Consider the following 13,632-nt stretch of genomic DNA (forward strand, 5'->3'; position numbering starts at 1 on the left):
AAAAAAAATAAAGGATGATTTCATTTTACTATTTTTTTAAAATCTCAGCTATATGTATTTAATTTAAAAGCTGAAATTATAACAATTTAAAACTATGCATATACCCAAACTGAATAAAACAACCTTAGATATAAACTAGGGGTGATAACCTAAAGAGGAGAGCCTTTAGGGTTTTGAGCGGAGTATGGTAGTGGAAAACTTAAGTCCCTAAAAAAGAGACGGTAACGAAATATATTAAAATATTATTTGGAGCACATGGATTTACGTCATCTTAAGCTCCTAAGAGCAATTCCAACAGTTTCCTCATATTTTGAATTTTCCCTATTTTAGGGAAAAATGAGCCTCTTTTGCTCTAACAGATTCCCTAAAACTATATCTATTTTAGAGATAAAGAGGAAACAGAAAACCAAATTCCCTAAATTTACAGCAAATCTCTAAAATTTAAGGAAGAATTATGGAGATTTTAGAAATTGCTATAAAATAGGGAATCTGTTGGAGTTGGAGAAGAAAAAAAATGCTAAAGGTTTAACTTTTGCTTCCCTATAATACGGAAATGATAATGAAGCTGTTGGAGTTACTCTAAAAATTTTGAAGGCTGACCCGGTCTTGGCATAGGGTTCTAACTACTACTTGTTACCAACCTAAGAAGCTAACTAGGGTGAGTTAGGGCGGCAATAAAGCAGCAGTCCGAAGGAAGAACCTATGAGGCTTATGCTAGCCTAGACTCGGAGGAGTCTTGGTGCCGCACGGTCAAAGTTTATAAATGCTTGAAAATATAGCACGGTGACTTTTGGTATCACAGCTCGATCATTTTCATGGTGGGAATGGTTCTAGAGCGAGAGAGGTGATGAATAAGGTGGATATCTTTGCCTTTATGTTGAAAGCCTAGTGCTGATATAATTGGATATCATTGAAGCTCTATCATTGGGTCACTACGTACTGAATCGCGAATACTTGGTAAATTTTTTTATTAATTGTATGTATAAAAAGAATGATTTAATGTACATATTTTCTATAATCGATCACTTGCAATCTGCAGTGCATCGATATGTACTAGCCAACTCATGCCTAATCTGTTTCTGAATCCTACAAACAACTGTTTGGTTGAACAGTGCCGTAAGCCTTTCCGATTGCATTTGTACAATATGATTGCACAGCTTGATTCCGGCAAGCCAGATTCACGTTTTTGAGTCTTATCCCACTGCAAGGATTTGCTGCACTACAAGCAAATTTTACTGCGACTGCTGTTGCTGATGTTCCTCGAATGTTTTGATACAATACATCACTAATTTTCACGCCTGATACCTATTGAATCGAGATAGAAGTGTGCATTAGTACTTGGATCGATCATTGAACTTTGAGCACAAGTACATCCATATGATAATCAAGTTCAATCAATTCTCACCTGAGCAGGGCAGTTAAGGTTGTGTGGGCAGTAATTTTGGTCAATTACAATAGGGTTTTGGACATCAACCATTTCAACGTCAAGAAATTGGACACCTTGGACAAACCCGTTGCTACGTCTCGCCCAAGACTTTATCCTCACACCATTTTGGGTGCCCTTAAAAATCGCATTTTTGACCGTTACATTTTGTACCCCTTCCTCTTCCAAGTCCTTGGCTAGGCTCCCAATGCTGCAATCACCAAACATGCATTAGCTAACACCAACATTATAAGAGGTTTAATATGATGAACATGTAATCTTGAAACTTTGACATACCTAATGCCGTGGCCAGGACCGCATGATATGTGTTCCATCCATAAGTCCTTCGTGCCGGGACCAATGGAGACACAATCGTCCCCAGTTTTGATGGAGGTGTCGAAGATTGCAACATTTTTCGAGAACTGGACATGGATGCCATCGGTGTTTGGGCTATTGCCAGCAGCAATGACTTTGACGCCTTGAATGAGAACATCTTGGCAGCCGTTTATGACAATGTGGTACATCTGGCTGTTCAATGACATTAGCCCCTCGACTCTAATGTTTTTGGAGTTCGTAAAACTCAAACTCTGCAATTACACATAGACAAGAGTTTAAATTAAATATCAATTACTAGATAGAAATGTACAGTAGCAGATGATTCTAGTTCATATACTAACCGTGGCGCCATCAGGACAATTGGAGGCTTTGGTGCTCAATTTGCAAGCCCACAATGCAGAACCCTTGGCGTCAAGTGTTCCTCCAATAATGGTTACCCCGCTGACTCCTTCAAAACCGAGCCAATTGTTGGCTTGGCCTAGGACTCGGAAATCAGGTGAAGCTACGAGCGTTCCATCAATCCGGAAAGTAATCTGTGGGCTCTTGCAGTCACCTTTAAAGGTCATAGAGTTGAGCAAATACCTCCCTTTTGGTACATTTATCTCGGCTAAATCTGGGGAGGCACAGGCAGCAGCCCACGCATCAAGAAAAGCTTGGGTTGAATCAGTTACGCCATTGCGTTTAGCTCCAAAGCTTAAGACATTGTCAATAGCTGCGGTCTCATCAGCAGCAGCAGCGGTAGATGGCTGGTATAAAATATGTAGAAGAATGAATGCAAGTGTGCAAAAACAACTTCTTAGCTGCACCATTTTTTCTTCGTGTTCTCACTGTTCTGTATGAGACTTTGGGAGTACGTGAGAGAAGAATTGACAGAGAGATTATAATCACTGAAAGAATCGAGGGAGGGAATTGATGAGTTGAATAGGATTGTATAGGCCAGGGTATTTATACAGGTTTAATAGTTTCTGGTACATGCATGAAGTAACTGGGTTTATAAGCGTATAAGGGATATGGATGAATGTACATGGGAATCTTACTAAGAAAGCAACTGCGCCGGAAATAAACTCTCTAATTTGGTTGCCACTCTTCTCTTTTCTGTGTTATCATATATGCCAAACAGTAGTCAAGGGAGTCTCCCACTACCCGAATTAGTACAAACAGAAAGGAATGCGCCCATCATTTGATTGCTTGCTGCTTAATGAAGCATACTTGGAACTTATAATACTCTCACCCTGAACTGTACGTCAACATTTAAATATTAATACAAAGTTATGAAGCATGAATGCTCAGCCAAAGTACTTTGGATTTCCTTTTGGTGCCGTTGACTTGTTTGCAAATTCATCTCTTACACGCATTTGATAACTGGGTTTCTTCAAGAGTAGTCTAAACGGGGCATGTTACAAAACGGTGTAATGATCCCAAACCTTCCCAATCCTAGCCGCCTGCCTAAAAGTGGTGAAGGCAGAAGGCTGCAGACAGGAAGCCACACCAGCCAGAAGGCTGTAAGCGGTGTAATGACTCCAAACCCTTCCCAATCCTCAGCAACATCATCTTCACCGTTGCCCACCAAATCCACCGCACCCTAATCATTGCTAGCGAGGGCGGTGGCAAAGGGGTTAGAAATATCATCAACAGCAGCCATGAAGCAGAGGTAGAAATGAGGGCAATGGGATAGGTAAAGATTAAAGAGAAGAGATGAGGAAGATCGAGCAGATCAGATCGAAAAGATGAGGTAGGGGATGTTGGCCTTGCAACTAGGGTTCCAGTGTTACTCGGGAGCACAGTATAATGTAAAAAGTAACAAAATAGTAAAACCTAAAAGAAGAAAGGAGACATCAATGTTGAAGAAGTTGCCCATAAGAACACTGAAATGATTACCCTCTCAGATCAGAAATACATTATGATCAAGACGAGTCCACTGCTTATACCAAACTTGATACCTATTACACATAATGCAGGTATAAAGCTATACCTAAGAGTAAACCTCAACATAAATGCACTAGGTGTGAAGTTGTATTCAGGGAGGCAATAAGGGCATTTGTTAAGTAGCACAATGCCACATTACCAGAAAAATTAAACTCTATTCTCACAGAAACCAAAGGAAAAAAAATGTACAAGATAAGCAAAAATACATAATACACAACCACCTAGTACAAAACCTTGATACTTTCTCCCTACAGACTAAATTTTGGTCCTTTGACCCATTCCTGTACTTTCATCATGTCACCATTATTTCATTGTCACTTTTCCTACAAATGCCAGACCACTTGAGATGAATAACACTAGTACACATCCAGAAAGCAGCAGGAAATCTAATTCTATCTCAAATAGAGGCCAACTGCGCTTCCTTGTCAGAAAAACTTCTTCAATTCCTTCCCCCCACACCACCCAAGTAGAGCGCAAAACTACACAACACTAAAGGGCAAAGGCTAATAGTTCTCTGAGTCTCTTCTTATTTCCCCAGACCCAAAAAAACTTCACCAAAGAGTAAGTTACAATTCCTTGAGAAAATGCACTGCAAGCTGAATGGTTGCTATATCTACCCGGATGGTGATACACAATAGGACCAAAACAAACTTAGGTGCTCAAAAGATTCACTGGCTGCCTTACACAACGCACATCCATGAGGATTAAAGAGGTGTATGGCCTCCTTCACTGAAGCATATCAGAAATATGAATTTTACCAAGAGCCACCAACCAAGCAAGAAATTGAACTTTACTAAGTACGAGTAGTTATTAACTTAATACAACATTAAAAAAAAGATTACCATAACTAGACCCTCAATTTCAATTGCTAAAAGTAACAAGAAAAAAGAAGTGAATTCAAGGTTCAGAGCAGGTCAAAAATGACTGACTGTTCATAAGGCAGATAAAAATACCAATTCAAAAAAGATTAAAAAGGAAAATAAAAAAACCCAGACTGGAGGAAGGAAAGATACAGAAAGGTAACTTCATCCCCCTTGGAACCATAATATTTTCGTTGTACATCACAAGACCCAGTATAGCTTTATAAAGTGTCTTTTCCATCCTGAAAAAGGCTGAATTGATGCCCTGAAAACTCCAAACATGAACTTTGATAGAAAAGTGTGCACGAATGCAATCAGTTGCACAAAAAGTAACTTTCTTAAGCTATATAAAAGAGAAAGTCATCTACTTTCACTTAAATTATGCAAGATTGATAAACACATATTGTCTCATGATCTCATCTGCTGGCTCTCACTTGATAAAACAAACACAAATGTTATTATGCTTTGCATCTATATATTGCAGTTAGAAAATTTCAGTATAAACTAACCACACTATATAAGTATGAGAGTCTAACAGAAAAAACAAATTCCAGTTATGAGATAAGAGAATGAAATTCCAAGAAAATGGTTAATATTATCAATAATACCTGTATCCAAACTATGTTACAGGGCAATAACCATCATCAAAGTGAATAAATAACATGCAAGCATGGAATATAATTCTTTAAATATCTACAGCCATTAAATCGGATAACCTGCCAATGTCATCCAGTACAGATGGTACATATCCTATTAATTAATTCTAGTGCACTTTCACAATTAACAACTCTGGAAGTTGTTGTGATAGAAAGACAATATCCACACGTAGACAGCCAATAAAAATCCCAAAACAAGTAATAATAAATTTGGAACAAATACTGCCAGCTAATCGACTACCCAAGTCTCAATAACAGCTGAGTCATGTTTTCTGCAAACCTTAAAAACCTTAAGCAACTACAGGAAAATGCAACGCTTACAGCAAAAATAAAGAACACTGTCATGCATACAAACTTCAGCTTCCCAATATCCTCACTGGTATGGGACGTATAAGATGTCAATCGGTAAAACCAATCCAATGGTATAAACATAGCAATTACAATAGATGACTGTTATAATAGTTATTTGGAGAAATACTCTGAATAGATAACCAGTCAAAACAAAATAATCCACCAAGGATGAGTAATTAAAACCTAATTTGTTGTAATTAAATCCTTACCACCCATACTACCTTAGTTGAACCAGCATATTATACAATGTTAAGATCTACAGCAACATGAACCATAAACTGACATTTTATTCAAAATTTAATTCTTCTGTATAAACCTTCTCTGTAAATCAACCCTAGTTACATCCTTCTCTATCCTTCTTCTATCTCTTGTGTAAAAACCTCAATTTGGTTATGTCTTGAGATATACCTGTTCTTTGTGGGATGCATATCACATGTCCTTCCAAGTGATGCTCCTAAGAATGATAACATATTCGGCTGCACTGCCTATTTGGAGCACAGGATTATTATGAGTCTATTTCCCACTGAACATAGTGTAATCTATGAAGCATGGATATGACAAAAATCTGACTATGGTGTATCGTATCCGTATCGGATACGAATACGATACGCACTGGGTGCGTATCTAAGACCCTCAAAACGTATCATTGACTATGTAGCATCGGTTGACTTTGTTGATACGTCTTGGATATGGTTTGACATGATTTTGGATACGTTTTGGGGTATTTTGGACAATTTTTTATCAATTAAAACCTAAAACACACCGAGCCGCACAACTCCTCTTCGATCAGTTCTCTCTTCGCGTCTCTGACTCTCTGTTCGTTGCTTATTCACGAGTTCGCAGCTAGTGGGTATGTTCAGATTGAAAGCTTGAAGCTTTAATCTCTGTGGGTTGAAGGCGTGAATGTTGAAGGTCGAGTTCTCTGACTTCTATCTTCGCATCTCTGTTCGTTGCTTCTTCGCGGCTTCGTCATAGAACAAACGATGAGGATGGGTATGTTCTGAATTGAAAGCTTGAAGGTTGAAGCTCTGTGGGGGTGTGGGTTGAAGGGTTGAAGCTTGAAGAGTTGAAGGTCGTTCTGTGGGCTATTATTAAAGGTATGTTCAGATTTTTGGATCATCTTATATCAATTACATGAATGATAAATTAAGTTAAGTCTTGGCAAGTTGGCAGCAACCATCTATTTATAATTCAATTACATGAATGATGAATTAAGTCTTGGCAGCAACCATAATTACATGAATGATGAATCAAGTCTTGGCAGCAACCATGTATTTATCGTTTTTATTGTTATTCTTTTTTGTTTAGGAAGATGAGTGATGCAAATGCAACAACAACAGCAACAGATTCATCTACTAATGTGGAAGTTTTGGAAGCTTGTTTGTGCTTGAACTTAGTTTTAATTTATGTTGTTTGAACTATTTGTTAAGTAATTTGATCCTTGGACTTATGTTTTGTATGATTGTTTGAATATTATGTCTTTCAATTGCTTGTTTCATTGCAATTCATATGCAATATTCATCAAATATAGATATATATATATATATATAGAGGAAGGATCTGAAGCGGACGTCCGCACTTTCGCTAAAGTGCGGACGTCGACACAGCAGGCGGTTCCAGGCGACGACGGCGGCGCGGGGATGGCCGGAGGGAGGCCAGAGGCGTCCCAGACCTCTTCTGGGCGGCGTTCGAGGTCGGAGGAGGTCGGGCTTGCCGGTTTCTGGGCAGTCACCTCACCTGCAGTTGCAGGTTCTGTGCAGCACCGCAAAACCGTCGCCGGTGACTCCATCGGACCGCAGACCCCTCTGCACGACCCTCGGCGTCCCTCCGGCAAGCCACGCCGCGCCGTCGCCGCTCGATCGAGGCCGGAGGAGCGACGTCCGCACTTTTTTTGGGTTGCGGACGTCCTCTTCAGAACATTTTCGTGTGTATGTGTGTGTGTATATATATATATATATATATATATTACATATTACATATTACATATTATTTTATAAATTAGTCTAAAACGTATCGTATCTTGTTTTTTTGAGAAAAAACGTATCCTCGTATCGTATCGCACCCCGTACCCTGTACCCGTGTCAGTGCATCATAGAGCGTAATCAGATGTGTCCCTTCACATGTTTCTATTATAATTAACTGCAATCAAATTTCTTTGAAAGCAAAGAACTCACCTTTATGGCACCCTATGAAGTTAGCTTACTACTTTTGGACATTGAAAAAACTAAAAATTGAAACCATGTTGTATAAATAGACTAAATATACAAAAAAAAAAAAAAAAACAGATACTTGTGCAAATGTAGTGTATTGTTTAGTTTGTTTATGTACAGAATTCTCAAAAGCTAATAAAATGACAGATAAAGCTAGTGCCCTCTAGCAATCAAAATCACAATCATTGGATGTACAAACCTAATGACCTCTAGCAAGTGTATTGTATTGTTTAGTTTGTCTGTACACAGTTCTCAAAAGCTTATAAAATGAAAGATAAAACTAATCCCCTTTAACAATCAAAACTACAAATATTGGATGTACAAATACACTGCCTCCAATATAAACCAAAACCGCAGTCCTTCCCCCTCTCTTTCTTTCTCATTTTGAAAGTTATATCCAAATTAAAACAAAAATGCTTCTTCAAGCTCTAAGGAAATGATGAATTCAACTCGAGACTAGAAAACAAAAGCTGCAGCTCTCCCTCTACCTCAGTAGACAAATTCACTTGCAGACACAATTGAATGAAGCTGCAGATATATAAAAGCAAACAAAACCTAGTCTGATTTGCAAAGATGGTATACTCTGATATCTAAAGGCTTTCAAATTAGCTAATAAATATTTAATAAAAATTAAACATATATAACCAGCTTGTGTTATTTAAATGCTCGACCTACTTTTGACATGCTGTGCTAGACAAAACCACTTTACCATGTCTAATAATTGTCCATAATCTACTTATATTGAAATGCAACAAAGTACATGGATTCTTCTTTCCTTTTCATTATTGTTTTAGCCTTCAACTTTTTTACAATAGAGAAGGTTGCAGTGATCTCCAATTACAATTGAGAAGCCATGAATTCATATGGATTTGAGATAGGGTAAAAGCAAGAACCTATGGACATGAGCAAATAAGATAAATGAAGATACTTAATATCCCAAACCTAACTTCAAGCTTTCTAACTTTCAGGACATTGATGTTAGAGTTTATCTATGGTTATAGAACATAGGGCATTCAGTAAAAGATGGTATCTTGATCATTATGGGAGTCCATGAAATTGATGGAGGTTCAATAACACACAGTTTAAAGGTTAATGATGCAGTAACCAAACTACTGCAGGGTGAAATAGGGATCAAGGTTTTCAATAGAACCTAAAGTTGAACTTGATAATACAGAGAAAAAGAGAAAACTTCGATGTAAATCAAACTGGAAGAAATGTTAAGTAGAAATGAAATACCCGCAAAGTTGATATATCCCACTGAATGATCTGTGGTTCTAGACAGGTTAAAGATAACCACAAAATCATTGCAACAATGTCAGGGAAAAGAAGCAATCTTGCCCTTACCCTTAGTGTGCTTTCTTCTACTTTTACTACATCTATATAGTTAAGCATATATCCGTTTTGTAGTTGCAACTGATGACATTATCTAGTAGAGATCAGCTATATTTTGGGCAAAATAATTGGAAACACCATTTATAGACCGTAAACTTTAATATCTTCTATCAGAGGGTTAAGCTATAGGGTTCACACAGGACTTGAGGTTTTCCAAAGCAAACTATCAAAATTGCACCAAATGGGATGTTAATATGCTCTTACTACAACATTAACCGAACAGAAAAAAGTCATTGCATTTAATTTCCATTCAATTGAAGAATTCATAACAAATTGCACCACTTACGCACTAATGTCAATAATTCATAACAAAGCAGCAATCTTCCCCTTACCCTAAGTGTGCTTTCTTCTACTTTTACTACATCTATCTAGTTAAGCATATATCCGCTTTGTAGTTGCAACTGATGACATTATCTAATAGAGATCAATGTGGAATGTAGAAAGTTGATACCAGAAGCTATATTTTGGGCAAAATAATTGGAAACACCATTTACAGACACTAAACTTTAATCTCTTCTATCACAGCCTCAGAGGGTTAAGCAGTAGGGTTCGCACAGGGTTAAGCAGTAGGTTTTCCAAAAGCAAACTATCAAAATTGCACCAAACAGGATGTTAAATATGCTCTTACTACAACAGTAAGACCATACATGCAAAATCTAATAGAAAAAGTCATTGCATTTCATTTCCTTTCAACTGAAGAATTCATAACAAACTGCACCACTTACACACTAATGTCAATAGTTCGACCAACAAAGTAAAAGGATTTGACGAAAATTTAACTATCACTAGAAGATTCGTGACTTACTGTAACAAACGGCCTCCAAACTCCAGCCAACACCATTCATATCCAATCCTCCTGTTGAAGTTTGAGGGGCAAATACACCTCGGACAAGTATTGAAAACCAAAATTGCTCAAAGCCTGAATTTCTGCCTTCTGCCTACTCTTCACCATCAGAGTCAGCTCCTCAACCCATTTCGGATTCTTTTTAACAAAATCCTCCTCCAACATATCCTTCCCTGTCTTAATATCCTGGTCAGTCATAGGCAGCCTACACTGCTCCGGTATCTTGTACTTATCCAAATCACTCGGCCTGATCCCCAACCACTTAATATCCGGCGTGGTCAAGTTAGCACTATCATATGACATATTCTTCGAACCACAGCCATACACAGACAAAATCTTCAGCCCGTAAGGATCACTATCCACCAATGCCAGCACAGGAAGCTTCAATTCCATCTTCATCTTCCTCAAGAACAGCCTGGTTGCGACATCCGGCTGGCCCTTCGCAGTCACAATGATGCAAGGAAACCGATTATAGAACCGATCCTCGGCCAATCTCATATAAGCAGCATCTTTCTCAACAAGCAAAATGAACAATGCATCACTCTGCATATCACCAACTCTGTTTATATTCGGCGGGATAGCTTTGCCGCCCATCCCCATCTTAGTACAATCGATCACATCGCCATCGTCGCTGAAGATCAGACGGCCGACAACCACCCCTTTCTCCGCCGCAACGACGTTTAAGCTGGACCTGGTGCAGCCGATCATACACGACACGTCGTCGAGGATGGTATCGGACTGGGACTGGTCCTGGAAGAGCTTGACGTCGGTGTAGAAGAGGTCACGCTTGGTGACATGGATGTCCTTGATGGTGAGCTCGTGGATGAGCTGGAGGATCCGGGCGGTGACGGTGGCCTTGCGGACGGTGGAGACGTTGGCGTAGGGGCGGAGGGAGGATTTGTCTTTGAGGACGATGCGGTCGAGTTCGGGGACGTAGAGCTGGTTGGCGGCGGCGCGTGAGGGAACGTCGAAGGCGAAGCCCTTGCCGTCGAGGATGGAGTGGAGGACTTTGAGCATGAGGGATTCGATCTCGGACTGGACGGAGGAGATGGGGAGTTCGCGGACTTCGCGGCAGGAGGAGATGGAGAGGTCAGCGAGGGTTAGGGATTTGGAGGAGGAGGAGGAGGCGGCGGAGGAGGAGGAGCGGAGGGAGGCGGTGAGCTGGTGGATGGAGCGGAGGATGGAGGAGTCGGGTTTGAGAATGTTCTTGAAGGGGAGGGACTCGTCGTCGTCGTCGGAGGTTGGGTCGGCACGGCGGCGCTTCTTCTTCTTGTCGGCCATGGTTGGGAATTGGGAAAAGGAGATTAGGGTGAAAGAGGCGGGAAGTGATAGCCTTTTTTTTCAGTGGTACCCCTCCCCTTCTGCTCGAAATATTTAAAAGAGAAGGTAAATTACAATACATTTACTGCATTAGAGCAAGTCCACCCGTTGTCAAGAAATGTCAAGGTCGAAAAGTCAAGTAGTCGACCAGTCAAAAAACTGCTCACTGCCACTAGACATGGGTTTCCACCTGTTCTGTTTCTTGACCAGTCAGATTTACTGTTCATTGAACTTCTTCTTTTTTTCTATTGGAAAATTGAAATAGATTTGATGTAAATTACAATACATCTACTGCATTAGAGCAAGTCCACCCGTTGTCAAGAAATGTCAAGGTCGAAAAGTCAAGTAGTCGACCAGTCAAAAAACTGCTCACTGCCACTAGACATGGGTTTCCACCTGTTCTGTTTCTTGACCAGTCAGATTTACTGTTCATTGAACTTCTTCTTTTTTTCTATTGGAAAATTGAAATAGATTTGATGTAAATAGATGGTAATAATGGAGATTTATGGACGTGTGTTTCCCCTTTGTTCAGCCATATGAAGAGGAGGAAGGTGTAACTATGAAATTTAATTTTTTGGGTGTGAGATGTAAAAAAAAAATTATAGGTATTTATAGAGTAATTTTTAGAATTTTTTAGAATTTTTTTTCTTACCGTTTGTTAATGTTACAACACTATACATACATATTAATTCCTAAACCGTCGGATCTGCTCAAAGTATTCAATCCAATGGTCCATATCATTTTACCGTTGGGTTCAAAATCCCAAACCAGCCAACGGTACTAATACACGTGTAGCCCCTGCTTCCTTTTAATACACGTGTAGCCCCTGCTTTTAATTCCCGCTACGCGACAAAAGCCAGCTGCAGCACGCGCCAACTGATTTTTCTGCACTACACGACACGCAACTCGCCATCACGCTGTCCCTGCAGAGCGTCAGTTTCTCCAACCGAAGCCCATGACGTCAGCCACGATGGTTTTGGACCGAGCTGGCAGCCGGCCAAGCTTGGGCAAGAAAAAAGTCACGGACTTGGCTCTTTTTTTTGGACTTGGTCAGGAAAAGCCAAATGTTGGCTAGTCAATCTTGGCCCGGTGGATGGAAGTTTTTGCTTCAAGCCGGTCACCACATCAATAATCCCAGTTGGAGGCCGGTCAATAGCAGACCGGTGGAAATGCTCTTAAGGCATACACAATGAGGTTTCATATTTCGGTTTCGGTACTTCAAATTTAAGGAAATTTTGAAAAAAATTTCGATTTCGGTAGAAATTTCGGTTAAAAATAATAAAAAAATACATTAATTGCATTTATAAAATGATATTTTTGAATGAAACTTTTACATAGACTAAACTAACCAATAATAAACCTATTTACAGTATAGCCCTCTAAAATTATACATTTATAATAGAATTGTGAATTTAATATGGACAAGTAATTAACCAGTATTATAGTAGGTTGCTAAATTAGTATTTTTATCTATATGTGATTATAATTGTGTTGTATATTGATAACGTAAATGTGATTTATTTATTTTTTTTATGGCTGAAACTTAATGTGAGGCTTTGCCATCACGCATTTTTTATTAATAATTAGAAAAATACAACCGGGAGGGGGAACGTAATACCAAAACCCTGTGAATGAAAATGAACAAGTACAACAAAAGCAATATAGAGTATTAATAATAAGAGCTACTACGATGTGGTTCGATCCATATATATGGTTGAATTGCTTCCATTTAGTATCATACAATATTGCTCTCAAGTACATGAATTTTGAAAATAATTTTGATAGCAGATAAAAGCCAAAAGGTTTTTTTGTTATATTTAACTTGATTGGAAAAAAAAAATCAAAATTTCATATTTTCTTTAGGCAAATAGTCACTGAGTTATGACTCATTCGACACTTAACTCACTGTATTTTCAACAATATCACTTAACTCACTCACTTTTACATCCGTCTTTCACTTAACTCACTGCCGTTAATTCTACCGTTAGAAGCCGTTAAAATTGAGGGTATATTTGTCAAAACGCATAAAAATACATTTTTAACTTAAAAAAAATTCTAAATTTATTAGACTTTTTTTTCAATTTTTTTTATTTCTGAAATTTCCAATAAAAAGGGATTTTATTTTAATTTAAGTATAATTTGAAGAAAAAAAATTGTCTTTTTTTTATAGAATTTTTTCTTAAAAAAAAGTTAGAAATGCATTTTTTTAGTGTTTAGACAAATATACCCTCAATTTTAATGGCTTTTAACTGTAGAATTAATGACAGTGAGTTAAGTGAAAGACGGATGTAAAAGTGAGTGAGTTAAGTGATAT

The 13,632-nt window shown here is 38.6% G+C and overlaps 2 protein-coding genes across 2 annotated transcripts; both read right to left on the reverse strand.

The window, feature by feature from the left end:
- Window positions 1–937: 937 nt before the first annotated feature.
- On the reverse strand, window positions 938–5,051 carry LOC133724424 (polygalacturonase-like). Its single transcript, XM_062151148.1, has 4 exons — window positions 2,101–5,051; window positions 1,721–2,010; window positions 1,406–1,634; window positions 938–1,305 (listed from the first exon to the last, which is right to left on the reverse strand). Exons 1-4 carry the CDS (start codon window positions 2,566–2,568, stop codon window positions 1,087–1,089), a joined length of 1,206 nt encoding a protein of 401 aa, XP_062007132.1. The 5' UTR covers window positions 2,569–5,051; the 3' UTR covers window positions 938–1,086.
- A 4,763-nt stretch (window positions 5,052–9,814) lies between these two features.
- On the reverse strand, window positions 9,815–11,361 carry LOC133724422 (DNA topoisomerase 6 subunit A). Its single transcript, XM_062151147.1, has one exon. It carries the CDS (start codon window positions 11,277–11,279, stop codon window positions 9,996–9,998), a length of 1,284 nt encoding a protein of 427 aa, XP_062007131.1. The 5' UTR covers window positions 11,280–11,361; the 3' UTR covers window positions 9,815–9,995.
- Between the last annotated feature and the right edge of the window lie 2,271 nt (window positions 11,362–13,632).

Source organism: Rosa rugosa, chromosome 1 (genome assembly GCF_958449725.1).
Source record: "Rosa rugosa chromosome 1, drRosRugo1.1, whole genome shotgun sequence".
Classification (NCBI taxonomy): Eukaryota; Viridiplantae; Streptophyta; class Magnoliopsida; order Rosales; family Rosaceae; genus Rosa; species Rosa rugosa.

Excerpts from the sequence above, each read along its gene's own strand:
- LOC133724422 (XM_062151147.1), bottom strand. The coding sequence starts at position 11,279 with ATGGCCGACAAGAAGAAGAAGCGCCGCCGTGCCGACCCAACCTCCGAC.
- LOC133724424 (XM_062151148.1), bottom strand. The coding sequence starts at position 2,568 with ATGGTGCAGCTAAGAAGTTGTTTTTGCACACTTGCATTCATTCTTCTA. Across the intron at positions 2,011-2,100 it reads ATTGTCCTGATGGCGCCACG|AGTTTGAGTTTTACGAACTC; the intron begins GTTAGTATATGA and ends GTGTAATTGCAG. Across the intron at positions 1,306-1,405 it reads ACCTTAACTGCCCTGCTCAG|GTATCAGGCGTGAAAATTAG; the intron begins GTGAGAATTGAT and ends TCGATTCAATAG.